This window comes from Nerophis lumbriciformis, linkage group LG11, assembly GCF_033978685.3.
Source record: "Nerophis lumbriciformis linkage group LG11, RoL_Nlum_v2.1, whole genome shotgun sequence".
Taxonomy (NCBI): Eukaryota; Metazoa; Chordata; class Actinopteri; order Syngnathiformes; family Syngnathidae; genus Nerophis; species Nerophis lumbriciformis.
Genome location: NC_084558.2, coordinates 21,543,072 through 21,569,811, shown reverse-complemented (window position 1 = coordinate 21,569,811; position 26,740 = coordinate 21,543,072). Strand labels below are relative to the sequence as shown.

Below are 26,740 nucleotides of genomic sequence, written 5' to 3'. Positions count from 1 at the left end.
TTGTTACTCTACTTATTGTAACTAAGTTTTGAGCAAATTAAGGAGTTACATTTCAGTAAAATATTTTAAAACGTTCCTGCGTGACATTCCTACCAAATTGCATTTGTATCCAAATATTGGGGTATCTATGCAAGTAAGTATTAATCTTATTGAAAACATTTTAAAGAGGGCCTCCCTCTTCCTCTCACGCAAGATTCACCCAGGACTAGAAGAACATGAATCCCTTCCTTACTGTACATGTGTGAAAATAAAACAAACCGATTTATTTGAGAACACAGACCAATTTAGTCTACACTTGTCCCGATACCAATATTTTGGTACCGGTACCAAAATTATTTTGATACTTTTCGGTACTTTTTGCTACTTTTCGATACTTTTCTAAATAATGGGGACCACAAAAAATTGCATTATTGGCTTTATTTTAACAAAACATCTTGCGGTACATTAAACATATGTTTCTTATTGCAAGTAAATAAAATAGTGAACATACAAGACAGCTTGTCTTTTATTAGTAAGTAAGCAAACAAAAGCTCCTAATTTAGTCTGCTGACATATGCAGTAACACATTGTGTCATTTTCCATTATATTATTTTGTCAAAATTATTAAGGACAAGTGGTAAAAAATTAATTATTAATCTACTTGTTCATTTATTGTTAATATCTGCTTACTTTGGTTGGACCGGTACTTTTCAGAGGCGGTATAGTACCGAATATGATTCATTAGTATCGCGGTACTATACTAATACCGGCATACTGTACAAAATACTTGCCAACCCTCCCGATTTTCCCGGGAGACTCCCGAATTTCAGTGCCTCTCCCTAAAATCTCCCAGGGCAACCATTCTCCCGAATTTCTCCCGATTTCCACCCGGACAACAATATTGGGGGTGTGCCTTAAAGGCACTGCCTTTAACGTCCTCTCTCACCTGAAAAGGAGACTATTATATATGTCTCCGTTATCCATAGGTTGATCTATAACCCATAAAGTAGGCAGGCACGGAGCTATTTCTCAGCGTGTGTTTATTCTAGCCGGCACATTAATACACTGACACACACAACATCCGGATTCCCATCATGCATTGCTTCAAAACTACGGCAAGTAGTAATGTCCAAAAACATAACAGAGTCGAAGCAGAAAAACGAAGAAGAGACATGGCGACGACGAGGAAGAAGAAGAAGTACGCTTGCAAGTTCCAAAATGATTGGAACAAATAATTTCAGTTCACCCAGGACAGCTCGAAGGGGAAGGGGTATGCTGCCTGAAAATTTTGTAGATCAGACTTCTCCATTCATGAACGGATTATTTATATGTATATATATATATATATAAGAAATACTTGAAAATATATACACCCCTCACCCCCCATCTCCCGAATTCGGAGGTCTCAAAGTTTGCATGTATGCCGTACAACCCTAGTACACGTCCTGAACAACGCACTAAAAACTAGGGATGTCCGATAATGGCTTTTTTGCCGATATCCGATATTGTCCAACTCTTTAATTACCGATACCGATATCAACCGACACCGATATCAACCGATATATACAGTTGTGGAATTAACACATTATTATGCCTAATTTGGATAACCAGGTATGGTGAAGATAAGGTACTTTTAAAAAAATTTAATAAAATAAAATAAGATAAATAAATTAAAAACATTTTCTTGAATAAAAAAGAAAGTAAAACAATCTAAAAACAGTTACATATAAACTAGTAATTAATAAAAATGAGTAAAATTAACTGTTAAAGGTTAGTACTGTTAGTGGACACCCAATCATGTGTGCTTACAAACTGTATCCCTTGCAGACTGTATTGATATATATTGATATATAATGTAGGAACCAGAATATTAATAACAGAAAGAAACAACCCTTTTGTGTGAATGAGTGTGAATAGTGGAGGGAGGTTTTTTGGGTTGGTGCACTAATTGTAAGTGTATCTTGTGTTTTTTATGTTGATTTAAAAAAAAACAAAAAAACAAAAAAAAAAAAACGATACCGATAATAAAAAAAACGATACCGATAATTTCCGATATTACATTTTAACGCATTTATCGGCCGATATTATCGGACATCTCTACTAAAAACAGTACCGTTAAATTGTGAATATGTTGTGTGACTACGTCTTGAGAGATGTCAACACAAGACAGTCTGCAGCTGCTTGATGGAACAACGCCTCAGTGTTCTCACACACAATGTTCCCTCCCTCTCCTTTAACCGTCTGCCTCTTGTTCTCTCAGTAGAGTGATAGAGAGCCGTAACAATCTGCTGTTTCTGCCCCTGCCTATTCTAACAAGTCTGACAACAGCATTACTATGTCATTCAACCACCAAACACTTGTTGGCAATGTATTCTGGGTATAAGATCAATTTCTTCCCTCCGACCCCTGCACCCGACTCTCTTAATATCTGACGTCCTCATATTAATCCCACAGTGTGTGTGTGTGTGTGAGGGAGAGAGCCAGCAAGTGTTTGTGTACTTATGCATGAGTGTGAATAGGGACATGTGTTGTTGGTGGTGTCACACACATCTGAATGGAATATGACGATGAGTTATGGCTTGTGCTTGCTACAGTGGTGTTGTAATAACCCATGAATCACCGCATGACATCCAGTAGGCCCATGAAGTGCAAAAACACAGCAGGAAAAGCAGCAACATCCACAATATATTGAGTGCGAAAAATGTATGCATCTGGGGCGAGAGTGGAAGCTTTGGTCATAACCAAAAAGGACGCCGAAATTAGCCGTTTCTACTTGTTTTCCTATGTTTGCTGGTGACTTTGGCCAGAGACAGAAGAAGAATGGCTTATGATAAAATATTACTGAACCTGCAGCAGTTTCTAGTCCTCGACTTAGATTGATCAGATCTAGTCAGACTAGATTTGACCAATCCAATCTAAAGTTGCTTTTTAGTTTGTGTGTGGCATTATTTTATATTTTTTAACCTAATTTAACATGACATTGTTTACTTACGAGTGTTGTTTTATTGGAAATAGCCTTTACTACTAGATGAGCTAATGGCTTTTTTGCCGATATCCGATATTCCGATATTGTCCAACTCTTAATTACCGATTCCGATATCAACCGATACCGATATATACACTCGTGGAATTAACACATTATTATGCCTAATTTTGTTGTGATGCCCCCCTGCTAGATGCATTAAACAATGTAACAAGGTTTTCCAAAATAAATCAACTCAAGTTATGTAAAAAAATGCCATCATGGCACTGCCATATTTATTATTGAAGTCACAAAGTGCATTCTTTTTTTTAACATGCCTCAAAACAGCAGCTGAGAGAGCATGAGGAGGTTGAGGTGGGCGGGGTTGGGGGGGTGGGGGGGATAGGGCTTAGCGCGGGGTGTATATTGTAGCGTCCCGGAAGAGTTAGTGCTGCAAGGGGTTCTGGGTATTTGTTCTGTTGTGTTTATGTTGTGTTACGGTGCGGATGTTCTCCCGAAATGTGTTTGTCATTCTTGTTTGGTGTGGGTTCACAGTGTGGCCCATATTTGTAACAGTGTTAAAGTTGTTTATACGGCCACCCTCAGTGTGACCTGTATGGCTGCTAACCAAGTATGCATGCATTCACTGGTGTGTGTGAAAAGCCGTAGATATTATGTGACTGGGCCGGCACGCAAAGGCAGTGCCTTTAAGGTTTATTGGCGCTCTGTATATCTCCCTACGTTCGTGTACACAGCGGCGTTTTAAAAAGTCATACATTTTACTTTTTGAAACCGATACCGATAACTTTGAAACCGATACCGAAAATTTCCGATATTACATTTTAAAGCATTCATCGGCCGATAATATCGGCAGCCCGATATTATCGGACATCTCTACTTACAAGTGTTGTTTTATTGGACATAGCCTCTACTACTAGATGAGAGTAAATGAAGCTGCATTGTTCAGTGAGTTTTAGCGGTAGCAGAATGATATTTATTTGGAGAGGTTACAGTGTTTGCTTTTAAATCTGTTTGTTGCATCAGTGTATTGTTTTCTGAACGTATTCATTATATATACGGGTGTCGGACTACTCGAGATGTGACACTTGCGAATGATTGCTATCATATGTGCGTCACCTGCCTGGACAGAAGTCCCACAAAATGAGCCAAAGTCAAAGGAAATGCAGCAACATTTGGAAGCACTTTCATGGCTCATTGTTTTGTTAAGTACCCTAGTTTAGGTAAACACACCAGGTAGATTAGTACCATATTTTACGGACTATAGAGCGCACCAGGATATAAGCTGCACCCACTGAATTTTAGGAGAAAAAATATATTTTTCCATATATTAGCCGCACCGGACTATAAGCTGCAGACATATACACTGCTAAATTAGTTATTTGTACAGTAAGATTCTATAAATGTTTATTTACATACCTTAATTATTTTTAAAATGTGCCTGTAACACGGCAGTAAAGCGGCTGATCAAACAAAACAGAAACCATCGTCATGGACCCACTAGTTGCCGAAGCTAGCTCTCCCATCAGCTAAACAGACTCAATAACTCCACAGTGACGTTTTGGTGAATTTACTGAGGAATTTGTGAAACTGAAACAATACAAAAAGAATGCTGTTGTAAGTTAATAATACTAAAACAGAACCTGTAAATGTGTTAGCATGTCAGCTCATGCTAACGATGCTAGTGTCATTACATTATGATAGTATGTACAAAACACTCCTGCAGTCATCAAACATGGGACGGTTTAGTAAGTATAAACAGTTTTAGTTATATTGTAAAACTTACAACTGTTGCTTGGCGTACTGAAAGAAGAATCCATTCCGAGTACGAACGCTTTGGACAATTAGAAGACTGAACGACACTTCGGTTGGTGGTAGCGGGGGTTTATAGTGTAGCGTCCCGGAAGAGTTAGTGCTGCAAGGGGTTCTGGGTATTTGTTCTGTTGTGTTTATGTTGTGTTATGGTGCGGATGTTCTCCCGAAATGTGTTTGTCATTCTTGTTTGGTGTGGGGTCACAGTGTGGCCCATATTTGTAACATTGTTAAAGTTGTTTATACGGCCACCCTCAGTGTGACCTGTATGGCTGTTAACCAAGTATGCTTTGCATTCACTTATGTGTGTGAAAAGCCGCATATATTATGTGAGTGGCACGGCACGCTGTTTGTATGGAGGAAAAGCGGACGTGACGACAGGTTGTAGAGGACGTTAAAGGCAGTGCCTTTAAGGCACGCCCCCAATATTGTTGTCCGGGTGGAAATCGGGATAAATTCGAGAGAATGGTTGCCCTGGGAGATTTTCGGGAGGGGCACTGAAATTCGAGAGTCTCCCGGGAAAATCGGGAATATCGGCAGGCCGATATTATCGGACATCTCTACTTCTTTTTTTATTAAATTATTTTCACCAGCCAAAAAAACCCAAAAATTTGCAGCTGAGTCTTATTAGCCGCACAATTTAAAGTGTGTTTACGGTACATACTTTTTGCATTCACTTAATTTATACATTGTGCTATTTTTTTTATTTTACTTACGTTTGAAATTAATTGAAAATTCACACAATGCTAACCAAAACACAGTTTTACAAAATACACGCTCAAAAGGAGTTTTTTGTCATCACATTTATATGTATCTTGTGATTCCGGTGTATCAAATGCGTATTAAAAACGCATGTAATGTATGCCTAAGATGTATAGAGGTATTCAGTGGTGTGTGTGTGTGTGTGTACGTGGAGGTCATCTGTCATTCTTCTGAATGGGATTTGCGCACAATAAACCTGTTGCCGAAGCCTGGCAATGGAGATGGAGTGCACTGTCAGCCGGCCAGGATTTATGGAGGCCGATTCAGCTGATGGGTGGTGGGAAAAGCCGTCTGATAAAGGGTGATTAATCGTCCTTACATCCTGCTCTGCACCCGCCCCAAACTAGATTAAATGTACTCATAATTATTCCAGAAGACGTACCAATCCCACATACTTATATAATCTTTCCTTTTTAATGGGAAAGTGCCTCCCTCAACTTGTTTGAGCATTAAACACATTACAGTACTTTCTCCAACGGACTTTACAGGAATTAATTGTTCTTTATGTATCTTTTCGCATCCACAAGCATGTAATGATTGTCCCGCTTAGTGGGAGACACATACATACACATAACCGGTGAAAAATGTCTGCTGAAGCCCTGAAAATAAAAAAATCCTACATCAGAAAAATACAGAAGTCCATTCCAACCACGTGCACCGAACTGGGCAAATTTCAAAAACAAGGTCAGGGGTGTCAGATTCACTTGTCACGATTTCCTGTGGATTTGATTACTAATTTGTTAAAGTACACTGGGAAAAAAATCAGTAAGAAAAGTATTTTTAATTTTACCGTAAAATTCATAGTGTTTTTTTTTTTAAATCAGTGTATTACTGTAAATGGATCAACGGTAACACTGCATTTGCTTTACCGTAAAATCTATGATTAGTTTCTCATTATAATCCCATTGGGTTGAGTTTTTTATTGCCCTGATGTGGGATCTGAGCCGAGGATGTCGTTGTGGCTTGTGCAGCCCTTTGAGACACTTGTGATATAAATACACTTTGATTGATTGATTGATTGATTGGGGCGGCATGGCGTAGTGGGTAGTGCGGCCGTGCCAGAAACCTGAGGGTTGCAGGTTCACTCCCCACCTCTTACCATCCAAATCGCTGCCGTTGTGTCCTTGAGCAGGACACTTCACCCTTGCCCCCAGTGCCGCTCAGGTTGATGAATGATGAATGATGGGTGGTGGTCGGAGGGGCCGTAGGCGCAAACTGGCAGCCACGCTTCCGTCAGTCTACCCCAGGGCAGCTGTGGCTATGAAAGTAGCTTACCACCACCAGGTGTGAATGAATGATGGGTTATCACTTCTCTGTGAAGCGCTTTGGGTGTCTAGAAAAGCACTATATAAATCCATCCCATCCATCCATCTTCTACCGCTTATTCCCTTCGGGGTTGCGGAGCCTATCTCAGCTACAATCGGGCGGAAGGCGGGGTACACCCTGGACAGGTCGCCACCTCATCGCAGGCTATATAAATCTAATCCATTATTATTATAAATGGAAAAATGGTTCAAATGTTTTTAATTTAAATTTCTGTCAACTGAGCTGCCTTTGTCATTTTACTGTAAAATCTAAGATTGATGCTTTTACAGTATTAATGTATGTAAATGGAAAAAACAGTAAAATTCTAGCAACTGATCTGCCAGTAAAATCATTGCGATTATTACAAATTTTTTCCTGGTTAACACAAAATTAATCACAATTAATCTCAGATAGATTATGGGTTAGGACGTGAGTTCAAACCCTGGCCGAGTCATACCAAAGACTATAAAAATGGGACCCATTACCTCCCTGCTTGGCACTCAGCATCAAGGGTTGGAATTGGGGGTTAAATAACCCAAAATTATTCCCGGGCTCGGCCACCGCTGCTGCTCACTGCTCCCCTCACCTCCCAGGGGGTGAGGGTGATGGGTCAAATGCAGAGGGCAATCTCACCACACCGAGTGTGTGTGTGACAATCATTGGTACTTTAACATATATGAAAATACATGCAGTACATGTATTTTCTTTTTGTCAATATAAAGATATAAAAATAAACATGTATCATTGATGCAAATTATTTCCAGGCTTTTGCGAGGCAATAAAATATGTTGTGGCCCCCGGGCCTAGAGTTTGACACCCGTAGCGTTTCCAAGCGTTGTTCGCCTTGACTACCGCTTGCCAAAGGATGGGCTGCACTGTATTTGTTTACCGAGTGGACACTCACAAATCTTCCGTACAGAAAAATGTGATTACACCCTTATTATTAAGTGATCGTATTTCAGTTGATTTAAAGGTATTTAACTGGCGTATATATAGATGGTGTTCATCATGCCTCTGCTGAAGTCAGCTGATTACTTTGATTTGCAGAGAGGAATTTTGGAGCACGCTCATAACGTTGTCGGAGGATTCATCTTCCGCCTGTCTTCTTTCTTTAATTGTCATTTATTGGTGGTCGTAAATATGAACACAAATCCAGTTAGCTGATATTGGCTGATAATATGTCTGGTGTGTATGAGTAATGAGTGGAGGAAACGTATGCAAGAAGGGCAGACAGACAACGGGCGTGATTGCGTTTCCTGGTATGTTGTCTTGCCTCGTCAAAATCTGTCAATGCGTTTGCATCGGTCCTGGGAGAGAAGGATGCTAGCATATGGTGTCATTTAGGCTTGGCAAACTTTAGTGGCACATTTAAGACCACGCTGCACATTAGCATACTATAAATTAGCAAGCCAGACTGGATACTCGGATGAGTGTGATACAGGAATCCACAGAACACTCCATTTCGAGACCATATCATTTTTAATACCCGCCTCCCCCGAGAGAGCAAATGCCTCTACTTCAAGGCCGCCACTATTGTACCAGAGCTGAAAAAGTTCAGTCTCAAGTAAAACAGCGCCAAGTCAAGCGTCACATAACATTCCTACATTAGACTTGTTTCAGTTTTACTATTGACCAGTGATAGAAGAAAGGTAAAAATATAATAAATCTATTTGGACAAAGTCATGTAGAAGTTTCACTTTTGCATCTCATTGCACATAACTGCGGTGTGTTCAAGGACCCTTGATTACATTTAGAAACAGAAGCCTCACTATGTTTTAAAGACAGGGGGAGACTTAACGCCCACAAGATGCACTAAAAATATTTACATAATACTGAAGCTGTATTACTTTGATTTGTATTATCCACTGATGATAATCTACGTGGATCAGCTCAATGCTACTTTACACTCTTACGCAAAGAGAAATTTAACATATTCAAAATCATATGTAGGTGAATAATGACGGGTTATATGATTATTTAAAGTCTTATTCTGGCCACTTTATATTAAATTTGTTGACACTTTTTTGTAAGAAAAAACAAACAAACCCTAACTTTCAAAAATGGGGTGGTTCAGGGTTTCATGTCATCATTTCGTTTGCATAATCTGTGATGATGAATATATTTTCTTTAAAAAGTCTAAACAAATGTCATACATGCATTTAAAACAAATCGGTGTCATTGTTAATTAGTAACGCATAGCTTATTGTACAGTGTAACAAAGCTGCACTTTGTTGAGAATTATTCAAGTTTCTAGAGTTTTCCCCAATTCTTTTAGTGACTTTTTCTTTATTAAAAATGACTAGCAACAAAATTATAGCATCTTGTTTTGTGTTATTGGAGACTGCACTCCTGTTTAGAGACTCTTTTCATTAGTTGCTTGATGCCCGCGACGATCAGTAGTGCACAAATAATAGGCTATAATTACCTAGATATGTTCCAGATATGTTAATCCCATCTTTAAAAAGTCTGAAACCAAATTAGTACTAGTAGAGTGGAAAACAAGTTGCCTCTATATTGAAGTTATTATCATATATATCTGATTTATGACACTAAAGTCCCAAAGTTTGCGAATAAATAGATATGATCAAAATAGTATCAATCTCACGAAGATTCCTGAGCCATTTCGGGAGAAAATGAAAAAGCCAGTCATGTGATCTGTGACGTAGAGATGGAAACCACAGGTCCCTTCCCATCAACAACAATGCTAATCAAGCAGACATCAGAGCCAACAATGATGTCCTTTACTTTGTATCTTATTAGTTATGCAAGATTGTATGTACTTCTATGTATTTATTATATATTTATTGTATATTCATTTTTTTTTAAATCTTCATATGTCTTACTTGTAATTTATCCTATATCTCTATTCATGGTTCTTACTATTTTACTAGTTTTATTATTTTTACTTTACAGCGTTCCTCAGAGGGAGCCATCTGCATCAGGGGTTATCGGCCATGCTGTAGGGGCACTTTTTGCCAGCGTCCTGATGGCCGTGGTCTGATGACCTCCTGGTGCAGATGGCTCCTGTGATAGTGTTTACTCACCTATCTCCTCTGTACTCAGCCATGCAATCATTTGTTCATATAGTTGCATATGTGTGTATTTGTGTGTGTGTGTGTGTTTATGTTTGGTATTTGTGTCCGTGCGTGCATGTGTGTGTGTGTGTGATAATCGGGGATCTGGGTCAGCGGGGTATTGTTTTTAAGTTTGTATGAAGAGCGCTTTGTCACAGTTTGTTACAGCTACAGTTTGATTTAAATTGATTTGATTTGATTACTTTGGGAATAAATTATGATCCAGAACCTTACATTTTTGAGTCCGAACACAAAAAGGATGAGCAATAAGTTTTAGAAGCCGAATGCTAAAAAGATGCAGCTTTATTGAAACACTATAGCATCAGCAGCATTGCGAGGTGCTTAACATACAAACTAACCATAATAAACCATAATAAAACAAACACTGACTGTAATATTTCCACTCTCGCTGGGATGCCAACCGATGGGACGCTTACCTAATTTTGATTAGATGAAGATTCAATCGCAATCCTCACAAAGGGTTCAAAAAAAGTCCCTGAAGAAAGTGTCTTTTGGGGTCTTTTTCACTGGATGTGAAACTCTACCAGCCTGTCAGTCCATGGCCACATTTGTCTACTACCAGGTGAGAGATGCATGAATTATAATCTAGAATGAACTTTTAGCAAGTTTGAGACCAAGCAGAAGCAGCCGCCGGCTCAGTGTGTCAACAATAGCAGCGTAAGCTAGCATTAACTCACTGCTATCAATGCGTCGTAAAATAGTCCGTCTGCGTTAGCGCTTATAATAACAATATCACTCATGTTTGGTTAATTTTCAGGTTACAGGGGTTAGTGTGTCTGCCTCACAATACGAAGGTCCTGAGTAGTCTTGGGTTCTATCCCGGGCTCGGGATCTTTCTGTGTGGAGTTTGCATGTTCTCCCCGTGACTGCGTGGGTTCCCTCCGGGTACTCCGGCTTCCTCCCACCTCCAAAGACATGCACCTGGGGATAGGTTGATTGGCAACACTAAATGGTCCCTAGTGTGTGAATGTGAGTGTGAATGTTGTCTGTCTATCTGTGTTGGCCCTGCGATGGCGACTTGTCCAGGGTGTACCCCGCCTTCCGCCTGATTGTAGCTGAGAGAGGCTCCAGCGCCCCCGCGACCCCAAAGGGAATAAGCGGTAGAAAATGGATGGATGGATGGATAATGAACACTATAGAGGACCCCCGATCTGTTGACTCAATTGTTGGCTATTTATTTACGATTTTGAATGCCTAAAAAAAGCCAAGCATATGTGTTATTGTCTTATATACGAATTGTGAATGATAAACAGCACATCTGTGTGTAACTTTTGCATATTTCCAGTACAACTGATCTGATAACATTGTAAGAGTGCAGAAGCATTACTACCGTGAAGTCAATCTCCAAAGATAGCTGAAGGTATTCGCAGCGGAATATTCAAAACGGCTGACTGAATTTGTGGCATTTTTTATCTTTAAACTGTGTTTTTTCACATACTTTACGGATTGTAAAGACATTTGGATATGCTAATGGACACAAAGAAACACAATTAAGCATACAAAGTAAACTTGTTTTTCCACTCTACTCCTACTTTAAGGTTTTAAAAAGCTAGTGTCAATACAATGCAACATGCAATATTTTTTAGTGCATGTACACCAGTGACGTGCGGTGAGGTTGATGGCTGGTGAGGCACTGACTTCATCACAGTCAGATTTACAAACATATGAACCCTAAAGAGTATCTTATTCACCATTTGATTGGCAGCAGTTAACGGGTTATGTTTAAAAGCTCATACCAGCATTCTTCCCTGCTTGGCACTCAGCATCAAGGGTTGGAATTGGGGGTTAAATCACCAAAAATGATTCCCAGGCACGGCGCCGCTGCTGCCCACTGCTCCCCTCACCTCCCAGGGGGTGATCAAGGGGATGCAGAGGACAAATTTCATTACACCTAGTGTGTGTGTGACAATCATTGGTACTTTAACTTAACTTTAACTTTACACATACAAACTGTAGCACACAAAAAAGCACATTTAATAAAAAAAAAACTTTATTATGGTCTTACCTTTACTTAGAAATTAAGTCCATGCGCCGCAACTAAAACCCTCACTTAAACTTTCCACGTGCAAGATTGAATCTATTTAAAAAAGTGTAACCGAGGGTTTATAAATGTTGCCTATACTGTATGAAACTACAAAATAACAAACACGGAGGCTCCAGTTTACACGAGGACCACTTTATTTACCTTCTTTCAAAAACCTCCGCAACGTGACATCACTTCCGCTCTTAGCGCCTTCAAAATAAGAGCTCAAGGCATATACTGTGTAACAGCGCATAACAGGAACTTAACATCACAAAGAGGAAAGCCCATGAAAATAGGTTACAAAAGTTATTTAATAAGAAGCCAAAAAGTGCAAAAACAATAATGTTCGTGTTGGAGGAGTTGTGAATTAGGTACACCTGCAGTCTGCAGGTGTATCTAATGTTGTGTCCCTGCAGTCATTCACAACTCCTCCAACACCAACATTTGCACTTTTTGGCTTCTTATGAAATATTTTTTTTAAATAGATTCAATCTTGCACGTGGAAAGTTTAAGTGTGGGCTTTAGTTGATATAACAATTCTACGGCGGGGTGCAGGAGGCGAGCCTCACACAGTGCGTCTTTTGCAGCCGTTTTATGATCGCTCAGCACAAGAAATACTTTACACACATACAGTTGTTGACAAAATACACTGTACATTATATACCTCAGCTAACTAAACTATGGAAATGTATAATATAGTTCATATAGCAATACAGTCTCACTGCACAGCAGGCCAGCAGTTAGCCGAGTCATTGCGCAATCCATGTTGCGGCACTGAGTGACGTGCCTCAACTGGCTGCTGTTCACCGCACCGTCTCTTCTCAGTATTTGAACGGCAAATGTGAAAATTCAGCGATTTTGAATACAAATAATCTAAAACTGGTGAAGTTAAATGGAAAATAACTTTATAGTATAATCACTGGATACATATAACAATTTACATTTTTTTCTTCTTTTTACATTTTTTTTCTTTCCATGATGGCAGGTGAGGCCCTGCCTCACCTGCCTCTAGTGACTGCACGTCACTGATGTACACATACCAAGTGTGTGTGTATGGGGCTCCTATGTTGGGTTCAGGGTGGGATAGGGTGCTCTTTGGGAGACTTGTGTATGGGGGACAAGGATTTGTTGCTACGCCCCTGCCTGAGTGGAATTAGCGGAATACATGAAAAGGTTTGTAATGCACATATTGGGAGGAGGTCATCCGCTCTGCTGCTTGGTTGGGTTGGTGGATAAAGGGATAGACGTAGGCAAGTGAGAAAAAGTGAGAAGGGAGGGTGGGGAATATAAAAAAGATGGATGGCCTCTCTCTGTCAGAACAGTTATTTAGTGGGGTGCTGTAAACCTGTCTGGGAATGAGCAGATTTGAGACTAATGAGCAAAAAGGAGAGCAGTTACAGTGAGCGAACAGTCTCAGCACTTCTACCAAATGAAGCAAAGCTGCTACTTCCAACTGCACTCACGCAAGTATGTCTGTGCAGCCACACATGCACCTCCATTTAAATCAGTAATCAGCATTGCAGTTAGTCCGATGCATGGTCACACGTATCATACATGCAATACGGGCAAGGAAAAAATGTACATTCTGTGTGTCAAGACCAGGCTAAAATAAACGTGGGATTCTTCCGTTGGTGAGCTTTATCTTACCTGCATAAAATTCAGGCCCATACATGGCTCCAACCACTGGATTGAGCTTCCAGCCTGCAACACATACATATGCACACGTAAAAAGTCAGTGACAGTAAACTTGTATTTATTTAAATGCATTGCAAAATATAACAACCATGCCACTTGACCAACACTCTCCTCTCCTCTATTGTTTACATTTTTTGTTTGAATACTTATTTCCCTCATTTAAAATAACTTAATGTTACTTTTATGGGTTTCTTTTTTTACATTCTGTCTTTCTTTGTTAGACAACATTTCCAATAAAAACACAGACAGTTCTTTTGCCTTTGTAAAGGCAGTACAAAACAGCGGGGGGTCTAATACAAATTCCCCACACTCTAAATGGTTGTTATAGACTGTATTATTCTTATAAATTGTACATATTAAGTGAAAGAGAGGCTGTCAGGCAGATTATCCTCCCCTGGACCTGGATAGAAAATTAACAAATCAATTCAACACAGTTGCACGCATTCAGCACATCATTTATTATTTTACATAACTTTGTTTCCAAATCATCCTAAAACTGATACTGTTTTCTATTTATTTCCAATTTGACTTACAAGCCCATGTCTTTTAGGGTTGTTTCAAAGGATCACGTACATAACAGAGCAGAAAGCAAACGTTGCATCAACGTAATTTCCTCATTGTGGGATGACTACACGTCTATTTTATCATATCCTTAAAAAAAAAAAGGTTCATGATGTCTACAAATAAAATAATTACTTTTTTTTGGTGCATTCTTGAGTGTAATCTGTTCATTTATTCCATCGTCCTTCTCATCAGAGTGGCCACAGCTTGTAAATCGCATGTTTGATTTGGTTCTGTTTTCGAAGGAACGTGTATGTTGTATGCAGTTTTTTTAAATATTTTTTTGGACAAATTATACTATAATATAACTATTCCATAATCACATTCATAAGACACAAGTCAACCTGTCCAAGTAAAACAATTGGAAGTAAAGGATTTATGGCTTCACTTTTAAGGGCTGAAAATAAGCTCTGCACATTGAGCTAAGCTTTCTGCACAACCTTGCAGTGAGGATCTCTCTCCTTAAAGAGCGAGCCTACAGCACGGAGGAGGCTTAAAATTAGTAAAGCGGAGGCTTCGTATTTTCACAGAAATGTAAGATTGTAAGGACCCATACAAATTAACATATCTGGCATTTTGATGTTGTTTGATGATTAAAAAAAAATAAATCTAATTATATTTGAGACTGTAGTTCCATGCAAATAATGTTGGGATATGAAAAGACGTGAAGGATCACGCTGATGCAAATTTTAAAACGCAGGCAGAGAAGGATGCAATTGTCTGTTGCATTCGAAGGACCCCGCGTGCTTTAATGAATTTACGTCAGACATCACGCAATGCGACAACGTCAACACGAACGCACACCGCGAAGGATGCAAAACATGAAGCCTGAACAGCCAATATAGTACGGAAACCAAACTATTTGTAGTAGAACTAGGCAAATTGGCAAAATAAAAATATCACAATTATTTTTTTATATCATTCGATCTCGATTAATACCACTATTTTTTATTTTAGCGGATTGTGCAGTGCAGGATTGTACCGAGTACCGCATCCTTACTGTTTACTAGTGCAGTATCTTGTAACAGACATGTTTGATTGAAGTAATATATGCAAACAGCTGACAACTGTCATATCTATATATAATTTTACAAGAGGTGCAACAGTACACGCTATGGTCCGTACCTGGTTTTAAAGCCACGCTTTTTCTTCTTTTTCGGTACGTTTTGTGGGGGTAAAGATAACTTTTTTCTCTTTAAAAGTTATTTAGTTTTTTTGCTTGTCATCACAAACATTCTGCAGTAAACAAAGTATCATTAGTGTAGTGAATACTATAAGACTTGTATTTCAAGTTAACATTTATTTAACAATACTTTCAAATGGTAAATTCCATTCATTCAACCATCTTCTTCCGCTTATCTGAGGTCGGGTCGGCGGTAGCAGCCTAATCAGAGAAGTCCAGACTTCCCTCTCCCCAGCCACTTCGTCCAGCTCCTCCCGAGGCGTTCCCAGGCCAGTCGAGACACACAGTCTTCCCAAAGTGTCCTGGGTCTTTCCCGGGGCTTCCTCCCTCATCTGGCTCCTCTCCAAATGGAGGAGCAGCGGCTTTACTTGGACCTCTTCCCGGACGACAGAGCTTCTCACCCTATCTCTAAGGGACAGAGGAAACTCATTTCGACCGCTTGTACCCGTGATCTTGTAACCCAAAGCTCATGACTATAGGTGAGGATGGGGACGTAGAATGACCGGTAAATTGAGAGCTTTGCCTTCCTGCTCAGCTCCTTCTTCACCACAACGGATCGATACAGTGTCCGCATTACTGAAGACGCCGCACTGATCTGCCTGTAGATCTCAAGACCCACTCTTCCCTCACTCATGAACAAGACTCTGAGGTACTTGAACTCCTCCACTTGGGGCAAGATCTCTTTCCCAATTCGGAGATGGCCCTCCACCCTTTTACGGGTAAGACACATGGACTAGGACTTGGAGGTGCTGATTCTCATCCCGGTGGCTTCACACTCGGCTGCGAATCGATCCAGTGAGAGCTGGCCAGATGAAGCCCTCAGGACCACATCATCTGCAAAAAGCAGAGACCTAATCCGGCAGCCACAAAACCAGATCCCTTTGACGCCCTGACTGCGTCTAGAAATTCGGAAAATAAAAGTTATGAGAGGAACCACCACACCTGTCTGCCAATCCAGAGGTACTGCCCCCGATGTCCACGCAATGTTGCAGAGTCTTGTTAACCAAGACAGCCACACAGCATCCAGAACCTTAAGAAACTCCGGGTGGATCTCTTCCACCCCCGGGCCTTGCAACCGAGGAGCTTTTTAACTACCTCGGCAACCTCAGCCCCAGAAATAGGAGCGCCCACCATAGATTCCCCAGGCACTGCTTCATTGTGTAGGTGGGATTGAGGAGGTCTTTGAAGTATTCCCTCCACCGATCCACAACATCCGCAGTCGAGGTCAGCAGCACATTTTTCTCACCATACATTGTGCACTGCTTTCCCCTCTTGAGGCGGCGGATGGTGGCCCAGAATCGCTTTGAAGCCGTCCGGAAGTCGTTTTCCATGGCTTCCACAAACTCCTCCCATGTCCGAGTTTTTGCCTTCGCGACCGCCAAAGCCGCACACCGCTTGGCCTGTCTGTACCTGTCCGCTGCCTCCGGAGTCCCATGAGCCAAAAGGACCCGATAGGACTCGACTTGGCTTGACGGCATCCCTCACCGGTGGTGTCGACCAGCAGGCATCAACCACCTTGCGGCCACAGCTTCAACACTAGAGGTCCAGAACACTGTCCACTCGGACTCAATATCCTTGTGACTTGTTCAAAGTTCTTCTCGAAGACCTTTATGAAGAAGAAAAAAATTAGGACTTAGATTTCCCTCGCCCTGACACAGGTCAGACCGGGGGCCAACTCTGGAGCGAGGCTCGGAGGTGGGGCTCGATGGCGAGTGCCTGGTGGCCGGGCCTGTCCTTATGGGGCCTCTTGGGCGGCAGCCAAAAGCCGGGCACTTGGCAGTCCAATCCTCGGCTACATAAGCTAGCTCTTAGGAAGTGGGACGTCACCTCGCTGTGGGGGAAGGAGCCTGAGCTGGTCCGCGAGGTGGAGAAGTTCTGGCTAGATATAGTCGGACTCACTTCGACACACATCAAGGGCTCTGGAACCAGTTCTCTCGGGAGGGGCTGGACTCCCTTCCACTCTGGCGTCAGAGTAATCGCCATTTTTAGATTACCTCGAGGGAGTACTGGAGAGTGCTCCCTCAGGTGATTCCCTTGGTCTGCTGGGTGACGAGGCACAAAGATGATTTAACATTAATTACGCCGTGACGGGACTGACTATCGCGATGGTGGAACGAGATGGTCACACACATACACGGACATAAACACATGCAAACGTACACAAACACGTACACAAACACATACACATTCACAGACACACATGGGATCACGGTCAACAAAGGCGGATAGTTCCATGCAGGATTATACTGAGCATCGTTGCTTCCTTTCTGTGGTAACATTTCAGTGTTTGATCGAGGAAATATGCTAACAACTGATCACCGTGATTGAACTCAAATTAACGATCATATAATCGCCCAGCCATAGCTTGTAGTGATGTAAATCCCACGACACGAATGCGACAAGAAGAACAGGGACCCTGCAACCAAAACAAGTGCGGAGTAGCAACAAAGGACTTACTTTATTAATAATAAAAATAAAAAATATACATTTTTACTGGCAGTCATGTCAATCAAAATACATAATGTAATATATTTACGCGTTTTGGAATATGTACGCATTTTAGGCATATCTGAAACAATATTCTATAAATACTAAATACTAAGGATGTATAACGAGTACCGATTCCTAATTTGGTCGGTCCAGAAGGAGGAGATTCTGGACAAATGATACGGTTATCTTTATTTTTTTTAATCTAGCTGACCGGCTTTATTATTAGGACACACTGTCACATTAATTTCAGGTGTTGTGCTACGGATACAAAAGACATTGGTAGGATCTGATAATAAGCTTAGAATAATCACAAATAAGGGAGCAATACCACACATACGTTTTCAACAACAGTATTTCTTCTTCCTCAAAAGTCTCTCATAGTTACGCACGCTAATAAGAGTTAGTGTCAGTTTGAAGTGAACACTCTTTACTCATGACTGCCACGACCCCGCATGATCAACCGTCCTCCCTAGCGATCCAGTAATCCACAGGTCAATGTTAATCAAGTCAAAAAAATGAAAAATTCAATCTATATAATAATCCATAAAGTTGCTCCGAAGCAAGATAGCATCTACTGATAGATTTCTGGTCGCTGTCTGACGTCACTTCGTTGTGTCGTGGTCGCGTGGCATCAAAACACACCGTGCTTCAATGCACACCCATCTAACATGCTAATTGAGTGTATTGATTTATACTACAAATTTGATATGATGTATAATGTAAAAGGTCTATGCCCTGCACATCATTGCCATACATAAATATAATTTCCAGCTGAGTGTAATTGCAGTTAATAGAAACAAAGTGATGGATCTGCTTGGTCTTTACAAGAAGATGACATAACAACTGCATTGCACTTTGCACATAGTTGACTTGTTTAAGACTTAAAAAGCAGCTGGTGATAAAATACTTCCCTGCTGTAAGATGTTACATGATGTTGGTGGTGTACAAGCTATTGTGCTCATAAAATGGTCAGTAAAAAATATATATATATATATTTTTTTTTACATCTTTTTTATACATCTTTATGTACACCAAAATACATAAAGTAGGACCGATAAAAGTACCTATCAAAACTGGTATTAATAAGGAATATTGATAATGATATTGGTGTCAATGAAATCCTAACTATAGACATGCCTAATAAATACTAGGGGTGTGACGGTAAATGTATTCGTATTTATTTTTCGCAATGGGACTTTTGTTTCAGTACAAGTGTACCAATTTCCTACACAGTACATTGATTAAGGGGTAGGAAGTGTTTATGTTGTTAAGGTGTTTACTCGTTAAAAAATTACAGTGCAGCCCAGCTCTTGACTAGTCGGAGTCATGGCTCACGATAGTGTCGACCCTGTTCGATTCTTAAAGTCTCCCTTTGGAGGTAAAATACGAAAACGGACAAAAACATGGGGATAAAATGGGACCATTTTTATTGGCCCTTGGATTATTGCAAAAAAACACAATTAACTAATTTATAATGACACATATTATTATGTGTCATAATTACACATATCATATCACCTATAACACAAAAGCTCTGTTAATCAGATAGCTTGGCATATATTGATTGATCTACAGCATATTGTATTAGTTTTGGCATTTTTAATGCATAAAATGTATCAAAGCATCCCCTTGCATCCTTCCTTTTTACTGTAAGTAAGTCTCCGTGGAAATAGTTAAACAACTCCTGCAGTATTTCATATTCATGTTTAGAAATGATTTTCATTAGAGCATTGTATTGAATGCAAAATTAGGTTACAGCATTTTTTCTGTTTCATTTTAAGAATCATTAAAGCTATTTTTTCCAGAAAAAGTATATCAGCTTTATGTTTTCCAAATGACTTGAAAATCATGTATCGTTACACCCCCGGCAAAACAGCGTACACGTTACTTATTTGGCTTTTATTATTAACTCCTCCAGCTCCAGTTTTCCATTGATGCCAATCTCACATCTGCCTGCTTTTTGCCATTCACATGACATTTCAAACCAAATGCATCCTCCATGACATTCATCAAAAGTAAACAACTCTTGGTACTGTGTGACTTGCATGTGCAGCATGTGTTTTCATTCAAATCTAAAAGTAGGTTTACTTGATAAATAACGAAAAATGTATGCTGTCTTATCTGGGCAAGTTATACATACAAATTAAATAGCAACTTCCTGACTACACACACCCCAGGTTGAGCATGCCTGATTCCCAACAATATGCATACAGCAAATTGAAAGATACAATTTTCTCTCAGGGATTAGAATTAGTATAACAAATAAAGAAATACAAACCACATTCTTACCGTTTGTATAAGGGTTCGCCACCTTTTTGTTGGTCATTACTCTTGCTGTGGCATTGTTAACCTGTCAGCAGGCAAGCAGATGTTAGCATCAGGAGAAACAGGATGCACAGAACCAAACAGTAGAAAGCCTATTATAACCATTCTCCATGCCCTGTTTTTTAGCAAGTCAGGCCACATGCAATCAGTCAAAAGTTTGATTTAAATGCTTGAATACACACAATGCATTTCATCCAGAGAAGTCTGATGGAAAATTAAATGATCATAACATTGTAAAAGATGATTAGAAAGTGTTAAGCTGTGAAGATCAGTTATTCAGAACACATTTTGAAAATTAATGTAAGATTTGGGTGGAAAAAACATTGCGATCAGGATTATACAGTCATCCTAGACAAGTTATTCATTTACTTTTGTGCAACGGTTATGTGGTACTAACCGCGATTGTACCACCGCATCAGTGCAGTCATCCACAATACACCCAACAAGTACACAAACAGAGACCACCATTGGCAGCCAGGTAGTGTTTCTTTAAAAAACACAATATCAAGAGTAGTAAACAAACGCTTAAAGGCCTACTGAAACCCACTACTACCGACCACGCAGTCTCATAGTTTATATATCAATGATGAAATCTTAACATTGCAACACATGCCAATACGGCCGGGTTAGTTTACTAAAGTGCAATTTTGAATCGGTATGATGACGTCAGCGCGTGACGTCGCGGATTGTAGAGGACATTTTGAGACAGCATCGTGGCCAGCTATTAAGTCGTCTGTTTTCATCGCAAAATTACACAGTATTCTGGACATCTGTGTTGGTGAATCTTTTGCAATTTGTTCAATGAACAATGGAGACAGCAAAGAAGAAAGCTGTAGGAGGGAAGCGGTGTATTGCGGCCGACTTCAGCAACACAAACACGGCCGGTGTTTCATTGTTTACATTCCCGAAAGATGACAGTCAATCTTTACCATTGGCCTGTGGAGAACTGGGACAACAGAGACTCTTACCAGGAGGACTTTGAGTTGGATACGCAGACACGGTACCGTGAGTATGCTTCCAAACATTTGATCGCTTGCCCGTACGTGCGTGCCGCTATGTGCATGTCACGTACGTAACTTTGGGGACTTTGGGGCAATAAATGTGCTGTATGAACTTTGGGGCGGTGAACGGTACTTTGGGCTGTGGGATTGAGTGTGTTGTGCAGGTGTTTGAGTTGTATTGGCGGGTTATATGGACGGGTGGAGGGAGGTGTTTGTTATGCGGGATTCATTTGTGGCATATTAAATATAAGCCTGGTTGTGTTGTGGCTAATAGAGTATATATATGTCTTGTGTTTATTTACTGTTTTAGTCATTCCCAGCTGAATATCAGGCCCGACCCGCCTTTCACAGCATCTTCCCTATCTGAATCGCTCCCACTGCCCTCTAGTCCTTCACTCTCACTTTCCTCATCCACAAATCTTTCATCCTCGCTCAAATTAATGGGGAAATCGTCGCTTTCTCGGTCCGAATCGCTCTCGCTGCTGGTGGCCATGATTGTAAACAATGTGCGGATGTGAGGAGCTCCACAACCTGTGACGTCACGCGCATATCATCTGCTACTTCCGGTACAGGCAAGGCTTTTTTATCAGCGACCAAAAGTTGCAAACTTTATCGTTGATGTTCTCTACTAAATCCTTTCAGCAAAAATATGGCAATATCGCGAAATGATCAAGTATGACACATAGAATGGACCTGCTATCCCCGTTTAAATAAGACAATCGCATTTCAGTAGGCCTTTAAATTAGGAAGACGGAACATCAGGTCAACCATTTTGAGTTGTGTAATAGAAATATGATGTATTATTGATATTTTTGAATACAAAAGCAATATGTAGTACTAACATAATTCAACATTACAACTGTAAGTGCGAGTCTGTATCTAATTAGTCTTTTAGCCTCAAGAAAACAAACTCACGTTATTCCGTGCGCATGCACACACAAACATGCCTCGGTCGCCATGAGCAAAGTAGAATTCATTGTTTGTGTCAAAACATTGCAAAACACTCAAAACCACGCTGGGTCGCGCTCTCTCTGTCTTTGTCACAAACACTTACAGATCAGATCAGGGTTCAGCATGCAGCGTTCAAGGTGCAGCAGGCAGGTGGAAGACACGAGATGAATGGAAGAGAGGGAAGGTATTGCAGGAAACTTCAGGCAGAAGGAAAAAGGAAAGACAGAGTCAGGGGCGGGAGGAGAAGGGACGAGAGAAGGGGAAGGCAGAAGGCAAAGACAGAGAGGAAAAAAAAAAACAGGCACCTCTATTTTGCGTCCTTCTACGATTGTACCATTTAGTTTCTCTCGTGCACGGTCGGCATCTGCGGTTGTTTCAAATGTTACAAACCCAAAGCCCTGCAGTTGCCAGGAAGTGGGGTTAAAAAGCAAGAGATAAAGGGTGGAAATAATATAAAACAGGTAAAGAAGAGAAGAAAAAGACACAGAGCAGAAATGAGAAGCCTGTAGGTTAAAATAAGGTTTGGAACTGAATGCTCAGATGTTTGGAAAAGGACAGGACACACACAGGAATTGAGTACAGTACAGTGAAATCCATATATGCAGCTGTTATCCTTTAGAATGATGTAACATCAACATGGCACAAGGAAAATGGGGGATAATAAACAATATTTGAGCCTACGACAGTGTGCTGAAATCATTTTTCTCCATTTGTGCATTTTACCTAAGCTGACTCTCGCCAGATCCTTGTAGTTTGCTGAGCTCCACACAAGGATCTGGGACTTCTCAATAGGAGATGTATTTCAGAAGGCGGGGCCTTGTAAAAAAATAATTGTATGTGATTGAATAAACCACTTGTCTGTTGTCTTGAATGACGTGCTACTTCAACCACTCACATCCAAATCAACCCGTGACGCTGATGAGAGCGACACTGGGAAATCCAAACCCGGTCAGATGAAGAGCCAAAACATCCTTGCCACCATTAAATGTCTTCAAAACCGTTTTTTGTTCATCTTTTATAGAATTAATATTCGATAAATTCGACAAATCAGCTGTAATAGCAGAATCAATGTCAGCACACGACGCAGCGAGGGCTGAATCAATTTAAGTGGACCCCGACTTAAACAAGTTGAAAAACTTATTCGGGTGTTATCATTTAGTGGTCAATTGTACAGAATATGTACTTTACTGTGCAACCTACTAATAAAAGTCTCAATCAATCAATCAATCAATCAAGCCTGCCACCATTGTTGTTTGAATCAAACAGTCGCTTCGGCGTTACGTCACATCTATGAAATCCCGCCCGGCGATCCTGATTGGTTCATTATTTTTTGCAATCTTGAAGGAGTTTGCAATGCCTTCGAGCCCAGATCCTTGTGTGGAGCTCAGCGAACTACAAGGATCTGCACTGCAAAAAGTCAGTGTTAAAAAACAAGAAGAAAAAAAAAAAATAGGGGTATTTTATCTGAACTAAGCAAAATGATCTGCCAATAGAACAAGAACATTCGGCTTGTCAAGACTTTCCAAAACAAGTAAAATTAGCTAACCTCAATGAACCCAAAAATACCTTAAAATAAGTATATAATCACTAATAACAAGTGCACTTTTCTTGGTAGAAAAACAAATGAGACCTTTTTGCTCAATATGTTGAAAAATATTCTTAAATTAAGTAAATGCTAGTGCCATTATGTTGACATAATGATATGTGCTCGGCATCATGTTTTTTTTTCATGCTTGAAGTAAGAAATTATTACTTTAAAAAAGTAGTTTTTTATTTGTGAATGTTGATGACAGTTGGTGTTCTAGTTTCAAGCATGTTTTACTCAATATAGATCTTATAATATCAGCAACAAGCTGTAATATCTTACTGAGATAATTTAGGACCAAAACCCTTAAAACAAGTAAAACACTCTAACATAAAATCTGCTTAGTGAGAAGAATTATCTTATCAGACAGAAAATAAGCAAATATCTCCCTTATTTGAGATATTTAATCTTACTTAGATTTCAGTTTTTGCAGTGTGGCGAGAGTCAGGATTACATTTTACTTCCACTAGGAGGTATATATGACCGCAGGGGTCTGACAGTTAGTTAGTTAGCAACATAACTCAAAAAGTTATGAACAAATTTTGCTGAAGGAACAACTGATATGATTTTGGCGGCGATCCGGATCATTTTGACTACGTTACGTTACGTTTACGTCATAAAGTTCAACTTCTCTCTGTGTATGTTCGCATCCGCGGCCAAGAGTTACAGTTCAAGTTAAAGTACCACTGATAGCAACACACACTAGGTGTGGTGAAATTACCCTCTGCATTTGACCCATCCCCTTGTTCCACCCCCTGGGAGGTGTGTGGAGCAGTGAGCATCAGCGGTGGCCACGCTTGGGAATAATTTTGGTGATTTAAGCCCCAATTCCAACCCTTGATGCTGAATGCCAAGCAGGGAGGTAATGGGTCCCATTTTTTTATAGTCTTTGGTATGACTCGGCCGGGATTTGAACTCACGACCTACCAATCTCAGGGCGGACACTCTAACCACAAGGCCACTGAGCAGGCTAATAGATAGCTAGTAGATGACCAACAGAGGATTCACTCTGTTCAGCAATAAACCAAAGAAATTATGCGCAATTTTTAATAAACTTTCAGAAAATGTCAAATAGGTCAGGATCAAGTGATTATATTTAAGGGGTGATCGAGATCACCCTCTGGATTGAGTATTTTTTTGTTTTTTGTTTCTTTATTACTGGGAGATAGGGCCTGTTGGAGGTTTTTACTCTTCAAGTGCGTTTCTAGTTTTATAATGATTGTTTTTCATACGGTATTTCATACACTTATGTAACATAGCCCCTGCATTAATTTACAAATACAATTACAACAAGAGAAACACTCAGAGAGTTCATAACTTTTGTGCTATGTTGCTAACTAACAAACAGACAGAAAAAAACAGTTTAATTCATAACCTCCTGGCGTAATTAATTAATCACAGGGTAAATGAAATTGCCGTTTTTGTGCATGTTTGTTTTATTCCTCTGTCTCTTCTAAACAGGCTCCAAGAGAGTTCATACTTTGCATTAGAATGACCCTTGTGCGGTCAACCGCTCTCTTTATCTCTATGGGTGGAGACGGGGCCCCTCGCATACACGCACAGAGAAGCTTCAGCCTTTTATAGTAAACATAAGGTAATATAGTAGCCCAAAAAAATCCAATCACTTGTTGCCTATCTCATTTTGGACATTTCCTGAAAGTTTCATCAAAATCCGCCCACTAACAAACAAACAGACATACAAGTGGTTAAATACATTGGTAAAGGTAATAAAACTTTGTACATCAGCAGAGCTTTCTTATCCTTGCAAAAAATGAAACACAAGCATCGTGTTGTTGTGGTAGAATTCAGGTTAATAGTATTACAAAACTACCACTATTTTGAAGCTTACTTTGCACTGAACAGGAACAGTTAAAGTTAAAGTTAAAGTACCAATGATTGTCACACACACACTAGGTGTGGTGAAATTTGTCCTCTGCATTTGAGTCATCCCCTTGTTCACCCCCTGGGAGGTGAGGGGAGCAGTGAGCAGCAGCGATGGCCACGCCCGGGAATCATTTTGGTGATTTAACCCCCAATTCCAACCCTTAATGCTGAGTATCTAGCATGGAGGTAGTGGGTCCCATTTTTATAGTCTTTAGTATGACTCGGCCGGGGTTTGAACTCACCATCTACCGATCTCAGGGCGGACACTAACCTCAAAGCCACTGAGAAATCACGTCTTGGAGCTGTGTAACTAGACAGTTATGTTGCTGTTGTAGTTTCATGCTGCATAGCAATAATGATGAAGTTGCTATAAAACATGTTGACATAAACAAATCAATTTTTCATTTAAACAATTTCTTAGGTTTCAAATAGTCTACAACAACAGTGAACAATGTACCAGTATGTCAACATCAACTTAAGCAAGTACTTTATAGTACCATATTTTCTGGTCCATAGAGCGCATAGAACAGTGGTTCTTAACCTTGTTGGAGGTACCGAACCCCACCAGTTTCATATGCGCATTCACCGAACCCTTCTTTAGTTGGTTAGGGTTAGGGTTAGGGTTAGAGGGTTAGGGCCAGGGTTAGAGGGTTAGGGTTATAATAAGGCCATGTCATTTAAAGCATTAATAAGTACCGTATTTTTCGGAGTATAAGTCGCACCGGAGTATAAGGCGCACCGGTCGAAAATGCATAATAAAGAAGGAAAAAAACATATATAAGTCGCACTGGAGTATAAGTCAAATTTTTTGGGGAAATTTATTTGATAAAACCCAACACCAAGAATAGACATTTGAAAGGCAATTTAAAATAAATAAAGAATAGTGAACAACAGGCTGAATAAGCGAACATTATATGAGGCATAAATAACCAACTGAGAACGTGCCTGGTATGTTAACGTAACATATTATGGTATGAGTCATTCAAATAACTATAACATATAGAACATGCTATAAGTTTACCAAACAATCTGTCACTCCAAATCGCTAAATCCCATGGAATCTTATATGTCTAGTCTCTTACGTGAATGAGCTAAATAATATCAATTGA

The 26,740-nt window shown here is 40.1% G+C and overlaps 1 protein-coding gene across 1 annotated transcript in view; it reads right to left on the bottom strand.

The window, feature by feature from the left end:
* rbfox3a (RNA binding fox-1 homolog 3a) overlaps nt 1–26,740 on the bottom strand; it is a 1,142,209-nt gene that overhangs the window by 73,922 nt on the left and 1,041,547 nt on the right. Inside the window, exons 8-10 of the mRNA XM_061967072.1 lie at nt 22,468–22,560; nt 20,175–20,235; nt 13,604–13,657 (exon numbers count right to left, since the gene is read on the bottom strand). Coding sequence (XP_061823056.1) covers nt 13,604–13,657; nt 20,175–20,235; nt 22,468–22,560 — 208 coding nt within the window. The remainder of the gene's footprint in view (nt 1–13,603; nt 13,658–20,174; nt 20,236–22,467; nt 22,561–26,740) is intronic.